Here is a 27,144-nt window from a genome sequence, read left to right on the forward strand (position 1 = left end):
ATAGCTGCGCGACGGCGCAGTAGCTTCCCGCCGTCCCCCGTACGTCAGTCGCGCTCTGTTCGGTTTGCTGTGCGTAGATAAATTATTTTGTTTAAAAGTTACCGTGAACTTTCAATTTACTGCTGACATTTTGTGAACAATATAAGTATTTACGTGTGACTGTATGTGAAAAACGATATTCATATGGATTAAGTGACGATGTTACCTCCTACGGCCGGTATAGCACAAGAACAGCGCGACCGGCCCGATATGGCGGTATTCCAGCAACGCCGCGACGTCAGAGAATTAACCCGAGAAATTATCAGAGAGGCTCGAGTATCAAATAGACAGCAATCCATGTCGCCTGGAGGTAAGAAGCCGGTCCAAAACGACGCCACGTTTCCGCCATGGCATGTCAATTTGACATGATATGTCAAGGTGACATGTATACAAAAACAATGCCCTTTTCGCCAAAAATTCGCTATTGAAATTGAATTAAATGGCTTTGCGGTGGTTTTTTAAACATTTACATAGTTTCTCAGCCCTGTTACGTCACTTAATGAGCCCGTGTTCGCAAACTAAAATGGCGCCAATACGCCACATTGTTCACTTGTTAATGTTACAGTTTCGTTATTTATTTTAATTTCTACATAATTTCTGTAAATTATGATCTCTATTTAAGCGTCAATGGGCATAATGAACATCAAAATGCTCCTAATTTGCGTAGAACCTTTAATTCGGCACGTGGTAGTTATTTTTAGACTTGCTTTCGATACGTGATGTCTACAGCCATTCTGTGGCCCCCGATCGATACGTTATTGCACCATGAACTTATGTTTACTTGTATTAAACCCTTACATTACCATATCATACTATTTTGTGTTTGTTTGTTGTTGTTATCGGATTCATTTTTGACTTGTATAATGTCTTGATGACAGTCAAATGACAGCGTCGAGGGATGACAAAATGGCGGCACTCGAGTCATTATAGTTAGATCACGCGGTGCAGTAGGTGGCGCTACTATCGGTTTGTTGATATTGTACATTTATACCTATTTTATATTGTATTGGAAGTATAGGTGTAAGCAATTTTAAATTTTATAACTATTGCAGAGTTGTTCAAATTTAAAGCTATGTGTTAATGCTGCAATCCAATATAGCTAACTTTATTTCTTATAAATATTGTTTTCCTGCTGTTGGTGATGATGCTGATGATAATGAATTACCTCACCACCTATATCTTGTGTTTCTAGTTTTTTTTTTAATGAACTGGTATATTCACTTAATTCTTTACACCTACTTATGTAATATATCATCATATTAGCCATTAACTATTCATTGCTGAACATAAACATCCCAACATAAAGGAGTTTTGCCAATAGATGCCACTCTTGGCAGGCGGGTTGGCAACTGCAGTTATTTTTTTTTAATGGATGAAAATGAAATCGTAACCCCACCTGCGCTATCGGTATACACTGGAGGGGCACCAGTGAGGAATTATTGGTGAGGATGAAAAGGCAGGTCAGTTAGCCCATCATGACTAATTCAATGATAAATTAGTCACGATAGTTTCCAGAGGGAACCGCATGGAGGTCGACCCGCTAGGATATACTGATAATAATAAGGACTAACGTCCCCATTACTAACGATCCCTTCCCCCCTGGCAAATGCAGTTAGGTGTGTTAAGAGTGACGCTGCTGCCTATCCCTTGAACTTTGAGTTTCTTTAGTCACTTCTTATGACACCCATGAGAAAGGAAGGGGTCGCTCATTCTATATCAGGACCAAATGACAATACATTATGTTACATTTTATTAATTTTGTTTATGTGATTGGGCACAACTAAGTGATTCTTGAAAAAGGTCAGGAAGAAAAAGATTATTAGAAAGGGGGTCTGGTAACCGAATTACTAACAACATACCCATAGGGGGAAAAGGGATTGTTAGTAATGGAAACTGAGAATCCCATTGCTAGCAATATACCAACCAGGTTGACCTCCTCGCAGTTCCCCGTGGAAACTATCATGGTTAAATCCTGATGAATTCATCATGATGGGCTAGCTGGCCTATTTTTATTCTCATGTATCACCCTTCACTGGTGCTCCGCCAGCGTATCTCGTTAGCCCAGGCGGGGTTACCATACCATTTTCACCCATAAAAGAAAAAACAATATATCCATATCATTAAAATTCTTGGGGTTCCCCTGGAAACCATTACAGCTAATCTTGTCTTACTAAAATAATAAAATTTTAACTAGAATTAACATATACATATATCTTTGATGAGAGCAATAGAAACCAAACTTAAATTATTTGGAATTTTTGTCTGTCTGTATGTTTGCTTTGGCATCATGCAACAACTGCTGCACCAAATTGAATGAGGTTATCATTGTGTTCCTAAAAATCTAACTTAATATTTGCATCTTGTTTTGTTGTCTAAAAGTGGTTACCTATTCTTAAAATCCACACATACAAAGTTGCAAGCAAAATTAATGTTTGATAAAATTTACAATTGTAAGCAGTATCTTTCATAATTTATATCAATTAGAAAATGAACCAATACATAACAGCTTGTAGTAGTACTGAGATTCAAATGAAGTACCCAGACTAGAATAAATTTAGGAAATGTATGGTTTGATAACACAATGGATTTATTTGGACAAGCCGCACCTTATTTATATGCACATATTAGATTAACTTGACCTACTGGATAACTGTACTCTCTAGATATTATATGTTATAATACAATCATAGTCATTGTTTATATTTCTAAGTTAGATATTACAAAGTAAATTTCATATTTATTTATTAATTTTGAAGAAAGTTTGCAGTTTTAATAGCTTAATAATTAACTATACATGATAACAATATGCTAATTAAAAGCTACCACATATACTAATTAAAATTCTTGATAATTAATAAATGAAAAAAGCATAGGCTAAATGTTGTTAAAATCAATCAATGAATAATCTGCAATTGTTTTTCTTATAGAACTGTTGCTACTATTAAATATATTATATCTGTTCCGTGATCCCTTCGACATACATCACTGAAAATAGTGAAAGCTCGTATTCTGAAGCAATTGCTCCTGTACTGGGTGTGAGTCAGTGTAATATTAAAAAGTCTAAAGTCAAATATTGTTGAATATACAATGTAATGAATATGAGATATGAATTAATTTGTTTTTAAGCTGCCTATATATATATTTTTTATACAACTTAGAATGGCAAACAAGCTGACGGCCCACCTGATGGAAAGTGGTAACCGTCGCCTATAGACATGAGCAGTACCATGGACATAACAGAGTTTACTGTTTCACCCATGATACCCCCCATGCGTTGCCATTCCTGAGGACTCAGATGTTATTCCTCTGTACCCAGTAAATTAAGTAGTAATTGTAACTACACAATATATACAGCTTAAAAACAAATTAGTTCATATGAAATAAATATTGAGTGAGAAAAAGTATATCCATCATGAATTTTTAAACAATTCCCAACAGAAAGAGGTCTAATTCAGATGTATTCTTATGTTTGGTATCTCATAACTTTATCAATTGAAAAACTTATTTGGTTTTTTTTTTTACCTGAAAAGATATACATATACAGGATACAGGTTAATCTGATAAAAAAATTATCAAAATCTATTTAGTGGTTTAGTTTTTAAATAAAAATAACTAGTTTTGCCACAATTGCAGTTTTTTTTTTTTTGGAACACAATCTTAATTATCACATTTATACTACCAGTAAAATTTACGACAAATCACATTGTCTAACAGATATGGGATGGGCATAATATGTTATCCATTCATCTTATATATATTATTTATTTATTTATTCTTTAATAGTATGTGAATAATTTAAAGGTATGTGAACAAGGGTGTATTTAATGCTAAAACCATTCTCTTTCAATTAACCTTAGGGAAGTGTTACAATACTCGAATGCGGCACTAGTATTCTTTACTCGCCGTCATTTCCGCATTCGTTCCCATTCTGGCTGTTCCATCTTATCGCTTCTCGGCCTTTTGGCTAACATCAAAGTGCCGTATCATCTTTCAAAACAATCCTTCCATTTATTTTTAAGTCTTCCTTATATCCACATTCATACTTTATACATCTTATATATCTATGGGTAAAGGTGCCCCTGACGGACTGACAGAGTGACTTTCAGACAATCCCTATGATGCTGGCATAGTCGCTCAGGTGTACTTAAGCCTCAACAAAAATATGTTTAAAAAATACCATATTGTCGTGCTGCACTATGGTATATTATAAAAGCGCTCAAAGGGTTGTTTATGGTATAGTAAATGTAATATTTGCCGTGTAGGGGTCCAAATAGAATACGCCACCGTTTTCTTTCCCGTGTGTATCGTAAGAAGCTACTAAGGGAGCTTATGATTGAGAGATGGATAGCAGCGTCCCTCCTAAAACATCACCAAAAGCCAAACAGCAGTTGCCAACCTGCTTGCCAAGCGTGGCAATTACTGGTAAAACCCCTCTTATGGTGGAGGCTATGTTCAGCAGTGGACAGTTAACGTCTAACATAATACAATACAAAAAAAAAATTATGTTTAGTATACAGGGACAGAAATACCAACAGGTGGACCGCCTGGCAACACCGCACTACATTGTTACCCGCGACCTACATACGACAATACGAATGATATTATATCCGTCTTACAGTACAATAGGTACTTTGAACTGTCAATTCAATCTTGGCTCATGGCATATTGTGACTATGCTTAGGGTTGCCATCACCTAAATTGCCGACACCGGATAAACACGGCAAAAATCCCGGACATTTGGGCGAAATATGATTTTTTACCCGAACACTTCTGAAAAAATATTTTTGTAATAAAAATAAAAACATTGTTACATAAAAATAGGGTTATTGTGGATTTCCCTTGACAACAAAAGTGTCCAGGTTACAACCGAACACTTTTCAAAAACGGCCCCCGGACGCCCTTCAAACTAGGACAAATCCGAGGAATTCCGGACGGATGGCAGCCCTAAGTATACTGTTCAACTTTAGGTTGAAAAGCGTAGAAGTCTAGATAAGCGATTCCTAAAATGGGTTCCACAGAACCTAAGGGTTCCGTGAGAAGTTACTAGGATTTAAATTATTTAAACAGTGAAACAATTTCTTTCTTCACTTTAGAAGTTAAAGGAAAATTATAAGGTGTTATATACTTTTAAAATATTTTAAAATAAAAGCTATTGTTCTTATTTAAATTAAAGTGCTTTGATTTTTTTTTATTGGATGAAAATGGAATGGTAACCCCGCCTGCGCTAACGGAATACGCTGGCGGGGTACCAGTGAAGGGTGATCGATGAGAATGAAAACAGGCCAGTTAGCCCATCATGATGAATTCAGCAGAAGTTAACCATGATAGTTTCCAGGGAGAACCGCGAGGAGGTCGACCTGGTTGGGTATATTGCTAGCAATGGGATTCTCAGTCTCCATTACGAACAATCCCTTTCCCCCCAAGTGTTTTGATTTGTAATCATTTAATATGGGGTTCCATAAATAAAAGGTATTTGTTGGGCGTTCCATTGTCTTAAAAGTTTACAAACCTCAAGTCTAGATTTTGTACCGTTAAAAACAGCGAGAAATATTTGAATTTGGAACACGAATTCGAGCCTGCATGTATATTTTACATCACAACAAGCAATGTTTTATTCCTCAAAGAACAACGGCCGCTTCAATCGCTATAAAATTTATATGAAACCAACGCGGGAAACGATTTTTTTTATTTCAATGAGGTCGCTTGTTAGCCACCTCATTGGAAAAAAAAGAACACATTTTTCCTTCATTTAATCATCGATCACTAAATGAATTATCAATAGCGGTTTACAATTTACTTGGATATAACGTAACATAGGAGCACAACGTAACAGATAGGTCAATGTACAATAAATAAGATTGAATATTCCACAAAGAAGCCAATTTTAGTTGTTTCAAAATCAATTATTTTGATTTTGAAACAACTAAAATTGACTAAACTACTCAACCGATTTTGATAAATTTTCTATAGGAACAATCTGTAAGTACACCCTTTCAGATAAAGAATTTATCAAATCTATTTACAACTGATGAAATTATAAGGTAACAAACATATATATATATATATATATATATATATATATATATATATATATATAAAACTTAATTGAGACCGCCGCTTATTTGAAGCCGCTTGAAAAAACACGGGACAATTTATCTGCTATTTTATGAAGTCGCTTAAAATGGCTTTAACCACCACGTCTAAAATACACTCGTGAATATAAACTCACGACTGTAATTTCAGTTGGAGTAGTCATCGTTAGTCGATTATTACTGTTACTGCATAATTGTCGTGTACGCAACTCTGTAATCTATTATAATCACCAGGGAGTAGGTCTTCTAACCGATATTATAAAGAGAAAAGATTTTTGTTTGTTTGTAAGGAATAAACTAAAACACACACTGAATGACATCTATTAGTACTTTTTGTTTGTTGTAATTTTTTTTTATATAATTAAAAAAAATCTTTGTTAGTTTTAGAATTTCTTTCACCTATAGAATGCTATTATCAACGATTGGCCTTTTTTATTGAAAAAATAGAGATAATATCTCTAAATAGACGATGATAATGGAATGGTAACTTAGCCTGCGCTATCGGTATACGCTGGCGGGGCACCAGTGAGAAACGATAGATGATGATGAAGCAGGTCAGTTAGCCCATCGTGACAAATTTAACAATAAATCAATCAAGATAGTTTCCAGGGGGAACCGCGAGGAGGTCGACCTGATAGGGTTTATTGTCAGCAACGGGAGTGCTAGTTCCCATTACTAACAATCCTTTCTGGGGGAAATGGATTGTTACTAATAGAGACTGAGAATCCTATTGTTAGCAATATACCCAACCAGGTCGACCTCTTCGCGGTTCCCCCTAGAAACTATCATGGTTAATTCCTGATGAATTCATCATGATGGGCTAACTGGCCTGTTTTCATTCTCATTTATCACCCTTCACTGGTGCCCCGCCAGCGTATACCATTAGCGCAGGCGGGGTTACCATTCCATTATCACATATCAAAAAAAAAATACAACTAGGTCGTGACCTACAAATAAATAAGCATAATTATTTCTTTCTATAATCGTTTGTTAATTTAACTACTCGTATGTTATACATCGTATGTATTAGTAATAAAACATAGGTTATCTATCTGGTAGTGACGATGCCATCAAATGAAGTTTCCTATTACGGAACGTGGAAGCTTTCGGTAAATACGAGTATCAATGACCTAATTTAAAACGAGATAAGATATTAATTTTATTGTTGACTCGTTGATAACCGTGACTTCGTCTGTTCGACATGTTGGAGTCGATTGAGGCGCAATTTTTCTAAATCTATTTTTAATATTAAAATTTCAATTTGGTATCACAACATAATGTATAAGGACTAATATGAACTCAATTACTAATATATTTAAGTTGAAATTATTGTATTAAAATATTTTACCTATGATAATCCATAACATCACAGTATTAACCAGAGGGAGACATTGTACAAAATTCGTTTGCTTGGGCACCTCTGTCCCACTCGTGTTTCTATCGTGAAGCAATTGTGTTTGCATAGCTGTGTTTCGGTTTGAAGGGTGGGATATGGCGTGAATTTACTGGGTACAGAGGAATAACACCCGAGTCCTGAGGAATGGCAACGCATGGGGGGTATGTCCATGGTACTGCTCATGTCTATAGGCAACGGTTACCACTTTCCATCAGGTGGGCCGTCAGCTTGTTTGCCATTCTAAGTTACATAAAAAAATATATGGAAGATAGTAGATTAATTAGTCCATCGTTAGAAATTAATCACGATGATTTCCAGGGGAGACCGCGTGGAGGTCGACCTGATTGGGTACATTGTTAACAATGAATCCTATATGTGTATAAAATATCCTATTTTATAACAATTACAATAGCCACAACAGAATATCAGTGTTTCGCTCTTTTGAGGGCAAAGCAATAAACTGAGTTGTGACCATTTTGTGTTACTCTGGCACACGCATGAAATAAGGAAATTGTTGTTTTATATATTTTGCTTTTTATTTTTTTTTTATTGTTTTTCTTTCTTTTATCTCTTTTACTGTGTATGTCTGTATAGTGTGTGTGTTTGTATTGTTATTTGTGTGTTGTAAGTAATGCAAATAAATTATCTATCTATCTATTTACAAACTTTCGGTCGGTGCTGTTAATCCTAATTCTAATTCCTTCTCTCCAATATAGTAGGTGTACATTGACAATAGTTGAACTGCGTTTGAATCGAAGTGGGTAGGTATAATCTAAACTGAGCGGTGTACAGGAAATGTCACGTCGCGTTATCTACTGTGCAATCCACAGTCCAACGAAGCTAGCCTAGATACTTGTCTAGCGAGTCTAGTACATATAATACAACAATAGCATTTAGCAGTTACTTCTTTCCCATAGAATTAAGAGGGGTTTACACGAGGGAAGCTTATTACATCTCGCGTTCGAAAATTTTTAATTTTTAATCGATGAAAATGAAATTTTAACCCCGCTTGCGTTATTAGTATACACTGTTGGCGCACTAGTGAGGTATAATAATTGAGAATGAAAGCAACCAGAGGGCGACTGTGTACAAAAGTCGATTGCTTGGGTATCTCTGTCCCATTCGTGTTTCAACCGTGAAGCAGTTGTGTTTGCATTGCTGTGTTTCGGTTTGAAGTGTGGGATATGGCGTGAATTTACTGGGTACAGAGGAATAACACCTGAGTCCTCAGGAATGGCAATGCATGGGAGGTATCATGGGCGAAACAGTATACTCTGTTATGTCCATGGTACTGCTCATGTCTATAGGCGACGGTTACCACTTTCCATCAGGTGGACCGTCAGCTTGTTTGCCATTCTAAGTTGTATATAAAAAAAAAGTCAGTTAGCCCATTGTGACGAATTCTATAAAAATTAACCGTGTAGCTTTCCAGTAGAGACCGCGTGGAGGTCTATCTGATAGGGTATATTGCTAGCATTACCATTACCGACCAACAAATGGCCTTTCCCTCTATCGCTATAGGTTAGTTTAGTCCTACCCCTACTGCATCACAATGGCTTAACTGACCTGGAGGTCTACAATGAAATGAAATTCCGAATTTTTGGACTCAATTTTGTGTTTTTGATCCTATCGAAATAGTGTGCCTATGTGAATGGAGCTTAACATTTTGTTTGTCATAAATTCTACCATAAAAGCCCAAACGAACGATATTTTAATATTTTTATGCGGTGTATTACGTAATTATAACATCAAATTTGTTTTTCGTTCGGCATCGAAACTTCGAAAAATATTTTACAGTAAGCCCTATGGTTCCTCACCTATCACTAATCACCGGTGCCCGGCCAATGTATACCGATAGCACCAGGCGGGTTTTTTTATTTAATTGAATGATAACCGCGCCTGCGCTATCGGTATAAGCTGACGGGGCACCAGTGAGGGATAGATGATGATGAAAAGGCTAGTCAGTTAGTCCATCGTGATGAATATACCTGGAATTCACCCTGATGATTTCCAGTGGGAACTACGTGGAGGTCGACCTGATAGGGTATATTGCTAACTATGTGTCTAGTAGTCGGCATTACTAACAAACCCTTCCCCCCGCGTAGGGCGGGTTACCATTCTATTATCATCCATTAGAAAGACCCCTACTACAGCATCTTTTTACAGAAAGGAAGTTCTTCCTTTTCGAAACTGGGAAAAAGTAAATACGAATTTTATATAATTATATGTATTTATAATAATTACATTTAAATGTTTTTGTAATATAATTAATATACATTATGGTTAATGTTTCTTCAATTCAGCATAATGTTTAAGCGTGTCAAAGTCCAAACTCTTTCGTAATGTCGTACATATGCCACACAAACAATTTCGAATTGTCGCGACATAATTTCCACAATACGTACACTATTTCAATTGTTTAATCAAATTATATCAATTACTGTGTCCCGCTGGTTTGCTCGCTCACTAACATTGAATAAAAACATTAAGATAAGTATTAAGCGTGGGTGTAGGTAATATGGATACCGGTCCGATGGGTTTAATTAGCCTAAAGTGATCGGTTTTCATCGTTCTTTCTTCACCAGAGGGAGACTTTGTACAAAAGCCGATTGCTTGGGTACCTCTGTCCCATTCGTGTTTCAACCGTGAAGCAGTTTTGTTTGCATGGCTGTGTTTCGGTTTGAAGGGTGGGATATGGCGTGAATTTACAGGGTACAGAGGAATAACACCTGAGTTCTCAGGAATGGCAACGCATGGGGGTATCATGGGCAAAACAGTATACTCTGTTATGTCCATGGTACTGCTCACGTCTATAGGCGACGGTTATCACTTTCGATCAGGTGGACCGTCAGCTTGTTTGCCATTCTAAGTTATATAAAAAAAAAAACTATCTATTCATTACTTAGGGATTATTACTGAAAGCCCTATTGCCTGTCAGATCAACCTCCTCGCAGTCCCCCCTGAAAACCATTGTGCTTATTTACAAGTGAATTCATCACGCTGAACTGACCGATCTGCCTTTTTATCCTTTTATTTCCTCACTGGTGCTCCATCGCCGTTAACCGTTAACACGGGCGGAGTTACCATTCCATTCTCGTACATTAAAAACCTATTTAGCCAACGAAGTCGGATTGAGGCAGGATCTGAATTCCCGCTTGTAAATACAAATGCCCTTGGCGTCGGTTGCGTCACACGGGTCGTTCACCCCGATCGATCCTCGCCCCCGCGGCTGTCGGCCACGCGAGTTACGATTCGCATCCCAGATATAAGAATTAGGTCGATATTTACTTTGTATTACAAATACTATCTCTAACAATCTTTACTTAAATTGTAAGCTTGGCTTTTGCACGCGACTTCGTCTGCTTGATCGAGATATGTTCACTGATCAGGATAAAAGTAGCTTATAACTTTATTCATGTCATATAGTATATGTATTTGTTATAAAATAAATAATTTGTTATACTATAAAGGTCACAAACAAGCAAACAAACCCACTTTCACATTTAAAATATTAGTAAGGATGTGAAAGAGAGTTTGTTATTTGTTAGCACCTTTCCAGTGGGGACCATGTGAAGGTCGTCCTGACAAGATATATTGATAGCCTATGTACGTTACATGGCTAGCTATTTCCCCTTATCGAAATTGGTTCTGAATTGGCGGACGTAACTACGTGTATATATATATATATATATATATATATATATATATATATATATATATATATATATATATATATATATATATATATATATATATATATATATATATATACAAATAATAAGATTTTGTAAAATTGTGTTCCAAAAAAACAATTATTGCAAAACCAGTTATTTTCATTTAAAAAACTAAAGCACTGAATTGTTTCAGATAATATTTGTACGAGACCAAATAAAAAAGAATTTCCCAAATCGACATACTGTTGTAAGCCGATTTGAAAGATTCTTTATACACTTTTTTGTGATAGAGTAACAAACATTAAAAATAAAATGGAATTGAGAATCATTCTTTTTGAAGTTCAATACACTTCATTACATTCACTAAAATCGAACAAAGAACTTTGTTTTTTTAAATCATAAAAAAATATCAAATCAATACAGTCCAATTATCGAAGATCCAATACAAGGACTAGAAACCACAAGCGAAGCATTATAACGGTAAAAATTCCGAGCGAAATGTTTCAACCGCTGTTGTTGGGTGTAAAATATGTTTACATTTGCGTAAACAAACACGCTCGACCCGGTTTTTCGATGTTGACTCATGAAATTGTAATATCGACAACGCATCGTGCGCGTAAACTTGAACGGATATTATCTGCGCCTTAGTTTTTTTTTTTTTTTTATAGATTAATGAACCACCACCTGTCTTCTTCTTCCTGCCCTTTTTAACTGACTTCAAAAATGAAGTTCTCGATTCGGTTATATTTTATTATGTTTGTTTTTTTTATGCAACGTAGAATGGCAAACAAGCTGACGGCCCACCTGATGGAAAGTGGTAACCGTCGCCTATAGACATGAGCAGTACCATGGACATAACAGAGTATACTGTTTCGCCCATGATACCCCCTATGCGTTGCCATTCCTGAGAACTCGGGTGTTATTCCTCTGTACCCTGTAAATTCACTGCCAAATTGTTACGTCATACAAACAGGTTTGCATTTTTTTTTATCTAATTTTTTTTTTACTTACAGATTGGGTCTCATAGAAATTTTATCATATCAAAATATTTTCAGTAATTTAGTTTTTAAATCAAAATAACTGGTTTGGCCACAACCTTCGATTTTGTTTTTGTTGTGGAAATAAAAAAAAAACGAAAGAAAGATCTTTTATATCCCTTATCTATTTAAGGTTGGTATGATACGTTTTCTTCCATTCATCTCTATTTGCAGTCATCTCACTATTCACCCCCCCCCCCCTTCTAAAATAAAAATAATTTATTTACGTTTAAACAATAATATACCTTACCTACCTTATGGATTTATGTAATGATCTTATAGTAATGAAGTCATGCAAATAGTAATTTAAAAATTAAAAGTAACTTGATGTACATATATAATCGTAAATATGTCTCATGAATTAATAATAGTCAAAATACCATTAATTATATTAGTATTATTCTAATAGTGGTTGTATTTAAAACGTTTATATAGCAAAATACTAAATGTCACTCTTAAAAATTAAATAGTCCCGTATTGTATAAAAACTTGCCTTAATTACCACTCTGACAATTAACTCTCGAAATTACATCCTTACAATGTCTGTTATACTAGCGAGTAGTTTATTATATATTTTGTGTGCTAAATATATAAAGAAAAAAAAATTTGCCATGGCCATATCATCTTTCACACCGTCCATACATCTCTTTCTGGGTCTTCTTCATAACTTAATACCGTCGACATTTATACACAATACTTTTCTTACAACACTATCTTCTTCGGGCATCACGTGTCCATGAATGGCCCGCCCGTCTATGCTAATAGCATACAAAGACCTTGCAAATCATGCATACATTGGATCAAGGAAGTGTAATATGACACTGTAATTTACTCATAAATTACCTCTATGTCCGTTTTCTCAACACGTTATTATATAGATCCTTTTTTATAATAGTTGCAGGTGCTTTTGTTCAGGTATCCCGTCCTCGCTATTAGATACCGGTGGCGAGATGCCTGCTTTATTGTACACACTGAGTATATAAAATTGGGGATAGAGTGCAAATTAGGGGACATAAAGTAAGACTGACGGCCTAAGAGTAGTCGGCCCTCGATTGGACAACCCCAATCATCTTCCGGTCGCCAACCCTTGATGCAAAAAAGGGTTTTTTTTATACAACTTAAAATGGCAAACAAGCTGACGGCTTACCTGATGGAAAGTGGTAACCGTCGCCTATAGATATGAACAGTACTATGGACATAACTGTTTCGCCCATGATACCCCCCGTGCGTTGCCATTCCTGAGGACTCAGGTGTTATTCCTCTGTACTCAGTAAATTCACGCCATATCCCACCCTTCAAACCAAAACACAGCCATGCAAACACAACTGCTTCACGGTTGAAACACGAATGGGACAGAGGTACCCAAGCAATCGACTTTTGTACAGTCTCCCTGTAGTGTATCTGTGACATAGTAGGTTCTAAATGAATGGACCTATTATAATGCGGTTTTTTTTAAGTTGACTTGGTAGAGACGGTTCATAGCTACAGTTTATGAAGATCTGGCGCTAGTAAGAGATAATATTTGAGAACGAAAGCAAGTCCCTTAGTTCAATGTGACGAATTTCATAACAATTAACCACGATGGTTTCCAGAGGGAACCTTGTGGAGATCAACCTGATGGACTCGATTACTAACAATCCCTTTCTCCCCAGGCGGTTTGTTAAGCTATTACACCATCACGGTGGACTTAAAAAAAAAAACTTATATATTTCCATCGGCCCGCAGCACGAGACCGTTTCCCGTCCACCTCGTCGACGGACGACAATGAAAGCGGCACAGATGGCGAAGCAGACCGGTCTCGCCGCACGAGCATGACACACGGGATGCCGACTCCCCCGCCTGGCATCATCACGGTGCGCAAGCGCCGCGGGAACCTGCCCAAGCACTCAGTGAAGATACTGAAGCGTTGGCTGTACGATCACAGATACAATGCGTACCCCAGTGACGCGGAGAAGCTCACGCTCAGCCAAGAGGCTAATCTTACTGTTTTACAAGTGAGTATTCATCTAATGAGTATTTTAAATATAGTTAATAACGCCATATGTTATTATGATCGCATTTTAAATTGGCTAGGTATGTTTGAATGCAAAAAATAAATAATATTATGAATTTTGAAATTTATATAGATGTTTATCATTCAATCATAATTTAATACCTAACTAGTTTTGAATAAAATATAGTACATAGGTAGGTTATATCCTAACTTACCACAATAATACTTTATGGACTGATACACTCAGACAAAGCCGCGTTAAACAGTTAATAATAATATTTCAAATAAGTGATGCATCATCTTTATTTCATATAAGTCTTCATCTTATTTCGCTACAAAGTATGTTTCTGCGCCACATGTAGCACTGACCTGTATAAAACTTGTGAAATTTATTTTAATAACATTACGCTTTTTCCATCAGCAATATGATAAATGTTGGAAGAAAATTTTCTTTGTAGAATACGTAACGCCATCTATTGGTAATTGCTAGTATTTTACAACAATGTACAGTTTTTAAATGATGTTAGTACAGACTAAATCTTCTAGATGGCGCTCACCTATAAAATATTCTTGCTTTAAAAATTTAAATATTCTATTATCTATAATATAATAAGATATAGAAGCAAGTTTATACAGAAGTAGTTTATATGGATATACCTACCTCTGTCTGTACATGCATACCATGGATGTCACAGTGTATTCTGTAATATCTAATTTACTTTTAAGAAAAGAAATTGAAAATAGTTTTATTTTGTATTCATAATATGAAAATAAAACATATATGTGATATTATATTATTTTATATGCATAAAACCATAGTATTTATTTATTCTAAAGTATTCAAGAATGGCAATCCATAATTGTTATTACAGATCTTACAGTGTATTCCATGATATCAATGGTGCAGTTCTGTGCTGGCTGTCATCTTGTTTATTTGCAGCTGTATATAAAAAAACATATAACCACCAACCAATATCTTTCAACAAAAAAAAATTTTGTACAATTTTTCCCCAGCTTATCTATGTCTTTTTCTATATTATGTAGACAAATAATGTTTGTACATCAGTATCTTGAGAATCGTACATGTGGTCCCAGCATAGAATAAACCACCCCCTTCCTTTCCTGTTCATTCATTCAGTTGATTTCCGAAATTATTCCGACCAAGAATCAAACCTGGAATCTCGTCTACGCAAAGAAACATGCTTACCACTGCACCACAGAAAAAGAATACTTGGTTTTTCGACAAAATTCATATTAAGTTTTTTTTTTTTTGTGTTCGGTTAACAATCGATATTTCAAATCGGCAGGTATGCAACTGGTTTATCAACGCGCGGCGGCGCATTCTGCCCGAGATGATCAGGCGGGAGGGCCACGACCCGTTACACTATACGATATCACGGCGCGGCCGCAAGCAGCCCGCCGCCTCGGGCAGTGGCTCCGGCAGCGGCGTGGTCGTCACATCTTGGGAGGGCATCGAGGTTGAGGTGAGGACACCGGTACTAGGTTATCTGTGAGACGGTGTTGCTCCTACTACGTTGTTGCTACTACGTTGTACTAAAATACAGTCCAGATAGATATACTCATTTACGAATTTAGAATCGAGATAGAATTAATTACTCAGTTCTACTCTATATATGTTCAGTAAATATTGAGAAGGAAATTAATTATTACTTAGTAATAATAATAAATATTGATCTTTCACAAAAATATAGTACTTAGTTGCCAAATTAAATCTCTTCGGTCGTACACTCTTGACAGAGTGGTCGTGGTTTTTATAATGACAGTGGATCGTGGATGAGGCCCTCCTTGATTGAGGTCCTCGCAATGCATCTCCATCTACTTCTGCTCACAGCCAAGCGAGAGCATTCCACAATAGACTGCCAAATGAAATGTTTTTAAAAATTTAATATCAACTGATGTTTATGCAAATTACTGATGAGTATATATTTTTAATTTTAATTACTTATATAATATAATATAAATTAAATATACTTTTACAAAAAATAGATATTATATATATATGATATATATTATGATATATATTCCATATATATATATATATATATATATATATATTATGTGATAATGTTCAACGCTATAGTATATGCTGAGTGCAAGTCCCATTCAGTATTCACTGAAGTATATGTAATGTCAAATGGCTAATAAATATTTTTTCTATTTCTAGTCCATAACTTATTAGATTAATTTTAATTTATAAGTGTAAATGTAAGTAAGGAAAAAATATAGCAACCATAGACTTCCAAACTTATTGTAATTATAAAGTAAATTTTCCTAGTACATAGTGTCATTAATAGTTCGGTATTTATTATATCCACTAGGTAGTTCTTTATACTACTTTTTCATTTATATATGACATTAAATTGTATATGTCACTATACAGTATAATTTATTATTATAGAGTAATAATATAGTAAACTTTTATTCAAGAAGTAATTTAATAATTTATTAATGTTCAATCAGTAATTATTTTGTCACCCCTTTTTTATTCAAAGTAGGTATGGATAATATACAGGAATATCCATATATTTTAGTTACAATATCTATCTACTGCTTCAATAATGAATGTTATGTTGTCTGCTATCCAAAAAAAAATTTTTTTTTTTATGGGTGAAAATGGTATGGTAACTCCGCCTGCGCTAACGTTATATGCTGGCGGAACACCAGTGAAGGGTGATAGATGAGAATGAAAACGGGCCAGTTAGCCCATCATGATGAATTCATCAGGAATTAACCATGATTGTTTCCAGGGAGAACCGCGAGGAGGTAGACCTGGTTGGGTATATTGCTAGTAATGGGATTCTCAGTCTCCATTACTAACAATCCCTTTCCCCCCAAAAAAAAAGTATTGGATAACAGATTTTTAATCTATTTGAATATAGATTACAGTTAGACAGCTTTACTTATTATATGTTGCGCGTTATCAACATACAAGATTAAGTATAAACACAAGTAAAAATATTTTAATGAGTAGAAGAAATTATGCTTTGGGTAGATCTACCTCCGTGAAGACAACGTTTGCTCAAAAATTTTTATATTTCCGTGCAGGTAGAATATATAATCATATAAACAAAAAAATTAACATATACAATACTACTAAATATATATTAAAGAGAAAGTCATTTCAATATTTGAGTTCCCTTAGTTACCAAGAAACGGAAAAGATTATGGAAATTAAACAGTAACACACACACACACACACACACACACACACACACACACACACACACACACACACACACACACACACACACACACACACACACACACACACACACACACACACACACACACACACACACACACACACACACACACACACACACACACACACACACACACACACACACACACACACACACACACACACACACACACACACACACACACACACACACACACACACACACACACACACACACACACACACACACACACACACACACACACACACACACACACACACACACACACACACACACACACACACACACACACACACACACACACACACACACACACACACACACACACACACACACACACACACACACACACACACACACACACACACACACACACACACACACACACACACACACACACACACACACACACACACACACACACACACACACACACACACACACACACACACACACACACACACACACACACACACACACACACACACACACACACACACACACACACACACACACACACACACACACACACACACACACACACACACACACACACACACACACACACACACACACACACACACACACACACACACACACACACACACACACACACACACACACACACACACACACACACACACACACACACACACACACACACACACACACACACACACACACACACACACACACACACACACACACACACACACACACACACACACACACACACACACACACACACACACACACACACACACACACACACACACACACACACACACACACACACACACACACACACACACACACACACACACACACACACACACACACACACACACACACACACACACACACACACACACACACACACACACACACACACACACACACACACACACACACACACACACACACACACACACACACACACACACACACACACACACACACACACACACACACACACACACACACACACACACACACACACACACACACACACACACACACACACACACACACACACACACACACACACACACACACACACACACACACACACACACACACACACACACACACACACACACACACACACACACACACACACACACACACACACACACACACACACACACACACACACACACACACACACACACACACACACACACACACACACACACACACACACACACACACACACACACACACACACACACACACACACACACACACACACACACACACACACACACACACACACACACACACACACACACACACACACACACACACACACACACACACACACACACACACACACACACACACACACACACACACACACACACACACACACACACACACACACACACACACACACACACACACACACACACACACACACACACACACACACACACACACACACACACACACACACACACACACACACACACACACACACACACACACACACACACACACACACACACACACACACACACACACACACACACACACACACACACACACACACACACACACACACACACACACACACACACACACACACACACACACACACACACACACACACACACACACACACACACACACACACACACACACACACACACACACACACACACACACACACACACACACACACACACACACACACACACACACACACACACACACACACACACACACACACACACACACACACACACACACACACACACACACACACACACACACACACACACACACACACACACACACACACACACACACACACACACACACACACACACACACACACACACACACACACACACACACACACACACACACACACACACACACACACACACACACACACACACACACACACACACACACACACACACACACACACACACACACACACACACACACACACACACACACACACACACACACACACACACACACACACACACACACACACACACACACACACACACACACACACACACACACACACACACACACACACACACACACACACACACACACACACACACACACACACACACACACACACACACACACACACACACACACACACACACACACACACACACACACACACACACACACACACACACACACACACACACACACACACACACACACACACACACACACACACACACACACACACACACACACACACACACACACACACACACACACACACACACACACACACACACACACACACACACACACACACACACACACACACACACACACACACACACACACACACACACACACACACACACACACACACACACACACACACACACACACACACACACACACACACACACACACACACACACACACACACACACACACACACACACACACACACACACACACACACACACACACACACACACACACACACACACACACACACACACACACACACACACACACACACACACACACACACACACACACACACACACACACACACACACACATTTTATTTTGTATATTCGTTTTCACAAATTTTAATTTTAGCTTAATGCAAGCTGTACATGGTGTCCGAGTTGGGGGCCTGGATTCCTGAGATACAGATCTCTGATCTAGTTTAGGGTCCAGTCTCCCACAAGTTTTACAGACCACTTTAATTATACATACATATATAGTTGTATTTTTTCATGTAACATTCTGTAAGATTTGTGGAGAAAATAAATAAATAAATAAATAATAAAAATAGATATACGACCGATATGGACGATACTGAAATGAGTGATGACCATTTTTCCCTCATCAATGTCCAGGACAATCCAGAGATCAAAGATAAAGGCTTTTTCCTGAGTCTTTCATTCCTAATCCAGTCAGAGCATAATATACACGGAGTTAGTACTTAGAATAAAACGAATGACTTTATTCTAGAACGAGCAAGACCGCAGCGCAGAGCACGAGTACAGCGACGGACTACTGGTGTACCGCAGCGACGGAGATGACATAGCAGACGGCGAGGAAGGCTACTCGTCAAGCGCGATCAGCGAGGAGGAGGTCAAATACGACCCCTCCGTGTGGCAGTCCGTCATACGCTACGGGCCGGAGGACAGAGAGCTGCATCCAGCCGCTAGGGGGTGAGTGAGCAGCGTTAAGCAGTAACACAAGTATATTTACAATATACATGTTTGTATTTTCAAGTGAAACATTATAAGCATATAAAAGTTTCTTCAGGATTGGCAATGGATATGTGACACCCCTAGTGTTGCAAGCGTACTAGGCTAACCGTTTGCCATTAGACGAGCTGTATGCTTATTTATCACCTTCATGATATAAAATAAAACATCCAAGATATATTTTCGACAATAACTAATTTGAATAAAAAAAAAAGTTCTGAAAACATAGGTATTAATGTAAATACCAATAGTTTTTACGAATTTGAATTTTTTTTTATTTATTTTTTTTTTTCATCAGATTTAATATGATGTAATGTTGTGATAAAGCTTAATTTACATTGAGAAACTAATTTAGATAAAATTACATATATTTTACAGTATAAACTCTTTTAAAAATGTCTTCGTAATTCTTTTTTTTTTTTAATTAATAAAATTCCCAATAGCGCTGAAGTTATGACTCAAAGTTACGCTAATTTCGTATTACGTTTGCGCAATAAAATTAAATACAATACATGTCATTGGGTTCCCTGTCCTTGATAGATAGGTAAATAATTTATTGTCCATCTGGAAATTGTTTCCTTTTTTTTCCAACTTTCCAAGCAATCTGACAGCCCACCTGATGGTAAGTGGTAACCGTCGCCTATAGACATGAGCATTACCCTGGAATTTACAGAGTATACTGTTTTGCCCATGATACTCCTTATGTGTTGACATTCCTGAGCACTAAGGTGTTATGCCTCTATGGGTACAGAGGCAAATGTAAGCCTCTGTAAATTTACTGCTACCCTTCAAACCGAAACACTACTGCTTCACGGTGGAAACAAGAATGGGGCAGAGGTGCCCAAGCACAGTCTCCCTCTGTTTTGCTTCCGTTTAACAGATCATTTCTATCAGTGTAGTTCAACGTTTTTATCAATTACTGAAAAACAAAGGAAAGAAACTTATTGTTGTTTATAATTAAGCTAAAAACATTTTGTGCTGTGAATTTTATTTTCTTAGATACTCTTCACTGTTTCCTCCCAAAGATTACAATAGTAAACTTATCATAGATACAAACAATAACAAATGCAATGGCGACGAGTGTTTTGGTCCCGTATAGTAAAAGTATAGTGTTATGTTGGGTGGTAGCACGGCGGCCGTGGTGACGGTGCGTACGTCTGAGTCGGAGGAGGCGGAGGCGGGCGAGGCGGGCGAGGGCGGCGCGGCCGGCGGCTGGCACCCGCAGCTCGCGCACCTGCCGCAGCTGCCGCACCCGCTGCACCCGCTGCGGCGCCGCCTGCAGGTACATCTTCACAAGCCTCACGGAACGACCTTACCGTTCCCACGATTGTAATCTAATGTAATATGGACCGCTTAGCCTCTCATTTGGGCCGTTGTGCGTATGAGTTGTGGCTAGTACAGCCAACCCAGCTCCGCCCAGAAGCGCAGAAGCTTCCTGGGATCTTCACAGGCCTCACGGAGCGACCTCACCGTTATAATATATTTACTAGTACAAATAGTTGTATCATATTGGGATCCAGCTTGCACCTGTCAATAAGAAAAGTGGTGTATTAAAATGATGTATGCTACATAGTCATTAATTAGTGAGCAAAGTTTTTTTAATGGATGGTAATGGAATGGTAACCCCGCCTGCGCTAACAATATACACTAGCGGGGCACCAGTGAGGAATAATAGTTGAGAATGAAAAAGCAGGTCAGTTAGCCCTCCGTGATGAGTATACCTAGAATTCTGCACGATTGTTTCCAAGGGGAACTACGTGGAGGTCGACCTGACAGGGTATAGGGCAATGTGATTGGTAATCCGCATTACTTATCCTTTCCTTCCTAGTGAGCAAAGTTAATACTATGGATATCAAGAGAGTGATTGTTGTGTACAGGTGGTGCCCGCAGGCAGTGCAGCTGCGTCGGCGGCTACAGGGGCGGAGGGCGAGCGCGACAAGTTCAAGTGCCTGTACCTGCTGGTCGAGACCGCTGTCGCCGTGCGCCAGCGCGAGAAGGAGGCCGAGGAAGTGCCTGTCTAGTGACCGGTACTGATGCATTTTATTACTCATATTAAGATTCAGCTGTTCTTGAATGGCTCTGTTTCCATGTAAAAAGTTTGATATGGCAATAACATACTGGGAACACTGGCATAACATCTATCATAAATATAAAACAAGACGGCAACATAGAGCAATTTGTTCTGTATTTAATAATACTACATAATTTTTTTCATCATAATTCTGCTAGTTTCAAAAGAAGTATGTTATGCTATAAATTGTAAAACTACAATAAAGTTATTTAATAGGAAAAGAATGCTATATATTATTATAAATATATACAATATTAGTAAGGATCAATCACTCTTGATCCTTACTAATATTATTGTGAGTGAAGGACTAACAATGTATCCGATATTATAGATCTGTGTTTTTCAAAGTGTGGGTCGCGACTCGTTGGGGAGTCCCCGAACCTTTATGGGTCGCGGAAGGTCGCGAAGCAGTGAAAAATCAACAGTTCCGTAAATACATCAATCAATCAATCAATCAATCAATCAATAATACATAATGAAGTATCTACATATAACAGACATCGATTACATGTCTGTTTTAGATACTTTATTATGTATTATTTATTTTATTTAATCGATACCTAACTGTGAATATAAATACAACTGTACGGATTTCATAATTGTACTATAATAAAATTCATACACATTCGAAATCTTGAAGGGTGGGGATCGCAAGATATTTTTACATAATAAGGGGGTCGCGCCATGAAAAAGATTGAAAAAACACTGTTATAGACTGTATGTTGATGTATAATTAAACAATGCTTTTAAAGAAATATAACTATAATAAAGAAAACTATAGAAGACAGAGTACGACAATGACAAAGAGCAAAATGTCAATTATAAAAGAAAAAGTATAAAAAGAAATATAAAAATAAAATCTATAACTAAGGAGTTTGCAATAATTATAAATGTGTGTTTATTTGTTTGTTACCATAGTGCCTTAATGGCTTAACTGGTCGCAATGAAATTTTGGTATACACGTGCTGTATGGGACGTAAAAGGATATAGGCAATATTTACCAGAGGGAGACTTTGTACAAAAGTCGATTGCTTGGGTACCTCTGTCCCATTCGTGTTTCAACCGTGAAGCAGTTGTGTTTGCATGGCTGTGTTTCGGTTTGAAGGGTGGGATATGGCGTGAATTTACTGGGTACAGAGGAATAACACCTGAGTCCTCAGGAATGGCAACGCATGGGGGGTATCATGGGCGAAACAGTATACTCTGTTATGTCCATGGTACTGCTCATGTCTATAGGCGACGGTTACCACTTTCCATCAGGTGAGCCGTCAGCTTGTTTGCCATTCTAAGTTCTATAAAAAAAAAAAAAAAAAAAAGGCAAATTTTTATCACGATTACGCGGACGAAGTCGTGGGTAATAGCTGGTAAATAAATATCCAATCCGTAACTTGTATGTAATTTTTTTTTTGATGGGTGAAAATGGTATGGTAACCCCGTCTGCGCTAACGGGATACGCTGGTGGAGTACCAGTGAAGGGTGATAGATGAGAATGAAAATAGGCCAATAAGCCCATCATGATGAATTCATCAGGAATTAACCATGATAGTTTCCAGGGAGAACCGCGAGGAGGTCGACCTGGTTGGGTCTATTGCTAGCAATGGGATTCTCAGTCTCCATTACTAACAATCCCTTTCCCCCCTGTATGTAATATTAGACATTTTCTATACATATTAGTGTAATCCTGGTTTTCCTATACAAATAATTTCAACATGAATGTCTCTTTTGTTCGTAGATTAACCGGAACATCTCGGCAGGTGTGTTGAGTGTGAACCAGCCACACGGATACGGTACATGGCTATGACTAAACTATTCTATACTTCCATTAATTACTCTAGGCTTGCACCGTCGCGTATTATAAACGTGGACGATATTGTAGCGATTGTCGCTTTATGTCACGTAACTGTGCGAGGTCGCCGTAACACCGCACGCTGTTGTACGCAGCCGCGTAGCATTTAGTGAGTAATAATTGTAATATTTATTCCTCACCTCGATTGGTAACACGTAACATAGTCTACTAAGTGCTATATTACACTATCAAACGTATAGGGTCAATTTATAAAGCAATTTATACACGTTGAGTTCCACGCCGATTTTCGAAGAAGTCCCCCGCCACAGGCCATGCGCGCTGCTCGAAACGCTGGTATTGTAGGGAACCGTTTTTATGTTTTAATTAAATCCATTGATCCTGTAAAGAGTCGAAATGAAGTATATTTTAAATAAATTTTCTGTAATTCCTTAAAACAGTGTAAATTTTATAGTTCTGTATCATGTTATCCACATCGATGGCTGACACTGTATAACATAAATTAACGAAAAAAGGAGAGTAGGGTTTTTAAGGAGTATGTATTTATGAGTTATACATGATGGTTTTATAAATGGAACGTTTTATTCGTGTTGATTGTAGCAGTGCTATATATAATATATTATATTATATATAATACCATATTGGGCATGTATTCAATGTTTTTTTTTTTTTTTTTTTTTTTTTTTTTACAACACAGGGGGCAAACGAGCATGCGGCTCACCTGATGGTAAGTGACTACCGCCGCCCATGATCACCCACAACACCAGCGGCATTGCAGGTGTGCTGCCGGCCTTTTAAAAAGGAATATACTCTTTTCTTGAAGGTTATGTTGTCGTATCGGTTCGGAAATACTGCTGCTGGAAGTTGATTCCAAAGAATGGTTGTGCGTGGAAGAAAGTGCCTTGAAAAACGCACGGTGGAAGACCGCCACTCGTCCAGATGATTGGGATGAAACTTTAGTTTGTGGCGGGTTGTACGGTGGTGAAAATCAGCAGCAGGTATCAATCCGAACAATTCCTCAGAACACTCCCCATGATAAATTCGGTAGAAGATGCACAGAGATGCAACATCTCTGCGCAGTTTCAGTGGGTCGAGTCGGACAGTAAGGCGTTGACTATCGATAATTCGAGCCGCCCGACTTTGAATGCGGTCTAACGGAAGGAGTTGGTACTGTGGCGCTCCTGCCCACAGGTGAGAACAGTATTCCATATGCGGCCTGACTTGGGCTTTATATAATTTCAGGCGGTGTTCTGGCATGAAATATCGTCTCACCCTATTGAGTACTCCTAACTTTTTGGAAGCTATCTTAGCCTTCTCCTCCAGATGACCGCAAAACTGGACGTCGCAAGATATATCAACGCCCAGAATTCCTAGACTCGACTTTTTATCAAGGGAAGTGCCCTGAAAGTGAGGAGATACGACAAACGGCGTCTTTTTTGCGGTAAACGCGCAGACTTGTGTCTTTTTGGGGTTAAATTGGACAAGATTTTGTTCACCCCAGATCGAAACTTGATGGAGTGAAGTTTCGATTTCAGACACAAGTCTATTCCGGCACTCATCGGTATGTGCCCGCGAGATCTTTGCATGACCGGTATATAATGTATCTCCTGTACTGTCGTCCGCATAGCAATGAATATTACTTATCTGTAACATATCATTGATATGCAGAAGAAACAGAGTCGGAGATAGTACACAGCCTTGCGGGACACCAGCATTCAAAGGTTTTAAATCAGAGCATGCTCCGTCGACTACGACCTTAATGCTACGTTCCTTGAGAAAACTGGCGACCCAAATGCACAGTCTCGCAGGCAACCCAAAAGAAGGTAGCTTTGAAAGCAGCGCTCTATGCCACACCCGATCAAAGGCCTTCGCGATATCCAGACTAACTGCTAAGGCCTCTCCCTTACTCTCGATTGCCACTGCCCATCGGTGTGTTAAGTAAGCTAAAAGATCACCAGCCGAACGTCCCTGTCGAAAGCCGTACTGGCGATCACAGATCAGCTGGTGCTCTTCTAGGTACCGGAGCAGTTGACGGTTAATGATGGATTCCATAACCTTCGAGAATAAGGAAGTGATAGCTATGGGCCTATAGTTAGCTGGATCTGAGCGATCTCCCTTTTTAGGGATCGGATGCACCAGAGCAGTCTTCCAAAACTTTGGGACTATGCCCGATGAGTAGCTAAGCCGAAAAAGACGCGTAAGAACCGGAGCCAACTCTGGTGCGCACGTCCTAAGCACAATTGGAGGAATACCATCGGGCCCACTCGACTTATGGATTTCGAGGGAGAAAAGTGCTCTACGCACTGAGCTATGCGTGAATTTAATGTCAGGCATAGAGCTCCTACAACACGTGATGGTCGGTGGTGATTTCATCCCGTCATCCAATGTCGAGTTTGACGCAAAGATGGATCCAAGAAGATCGGCCTTTTCCTTAGCGTTCTGGGCCAACGAGTCATCCTCCCTGCGCAATGGTGGAAAAGATGACTTACAGAAATTCCCTTGTGCAGCTTTGGCAAGAGACCAGAAAGCTCGAGTCCCAGAGGGCAAACTAGCTAATCTCTTGCCAATTCTACTGATATGCTCTGACTTCGCTGTGGCT

At 38.3% G+C, this 27,144-nt stretch overlaps 1 protein-coding gene across 2 annotated transcripts; it reads left to right on the top strand.

Moving 5' to 3' along the window:
- On the top strand, positions 1-25,199 carry LOC113521785 (iroquois-class homeodomain protein IRX-6-like). Of its 2 annotated transcripts, none has more exons than XM_026907439.3 (7): positions 1-349; positions 13,964-14,232; positions 15,539-15,715; positions 20,429-20,631; positions 21,781-21,952; positions 22,548-22,697; positions 24,474-25,199. In XM_026907439.3, exons 1-6 carry the CDS (start codon positions 199-201, stop codon positions 22,689-22,691), a joined length of 1,116 nt encoding a protein of 371 aa, XP_026763240.2. In that variant the 5' UTR covers positions 1-198; the 3' UTR covers positions 22,692-22,697; positions 24,474-25,199. The 2 variants fall into 2 exon arrangements, with proteins under 2 accessions (XP_026763240.2, XP_026763241.2); XM_026907440.3 differs by having other exon boundaries at positions 21,799-21,952.
- Positions 25,200-27,144: the final 1,945 nt, after the last annotated feature.

This window comes from Galleria mellonella, unplaced genomic scaffold, assembly GCF_026898425.1.
Source record: "Galleria mellonella isolate WM207_F2 unplaced genomic scaffold, CSIRO_AGI_GalMel_v1 utg63, whole genome shotgun sequence".
NCBI lineage: Eukaryota > Metazoa > Arthropoda > Insecta > Lepidoptera > Pyralidae > Galleria > Galleria mellonella.

Excerpts from the sequence above, each read along its gene's own strand:
- LOC113521785 (XM_026907439.3), top strand. The coding sequence starts at position 199 with ATGTTACCTCCTACGGCCGGTATAGCACAAGAACAGCGCGACCGGCCC. Across the intron at positions 14,233-15,538 it reads CTAATCTTACTGTTTTACAA|GTATGCAACTGGTTTATCAA; the intron begins GTGAGTATTCAT and ends TCAAATCGGCAG. Across the intron at positions 15,716-20,428 it reads GGGAGGGCATCGAGGTTGAG|AACGAGCAAGACCGCAGCGC; the intron begins GTGAGGACACCG and ends ACTTTATTCTAG.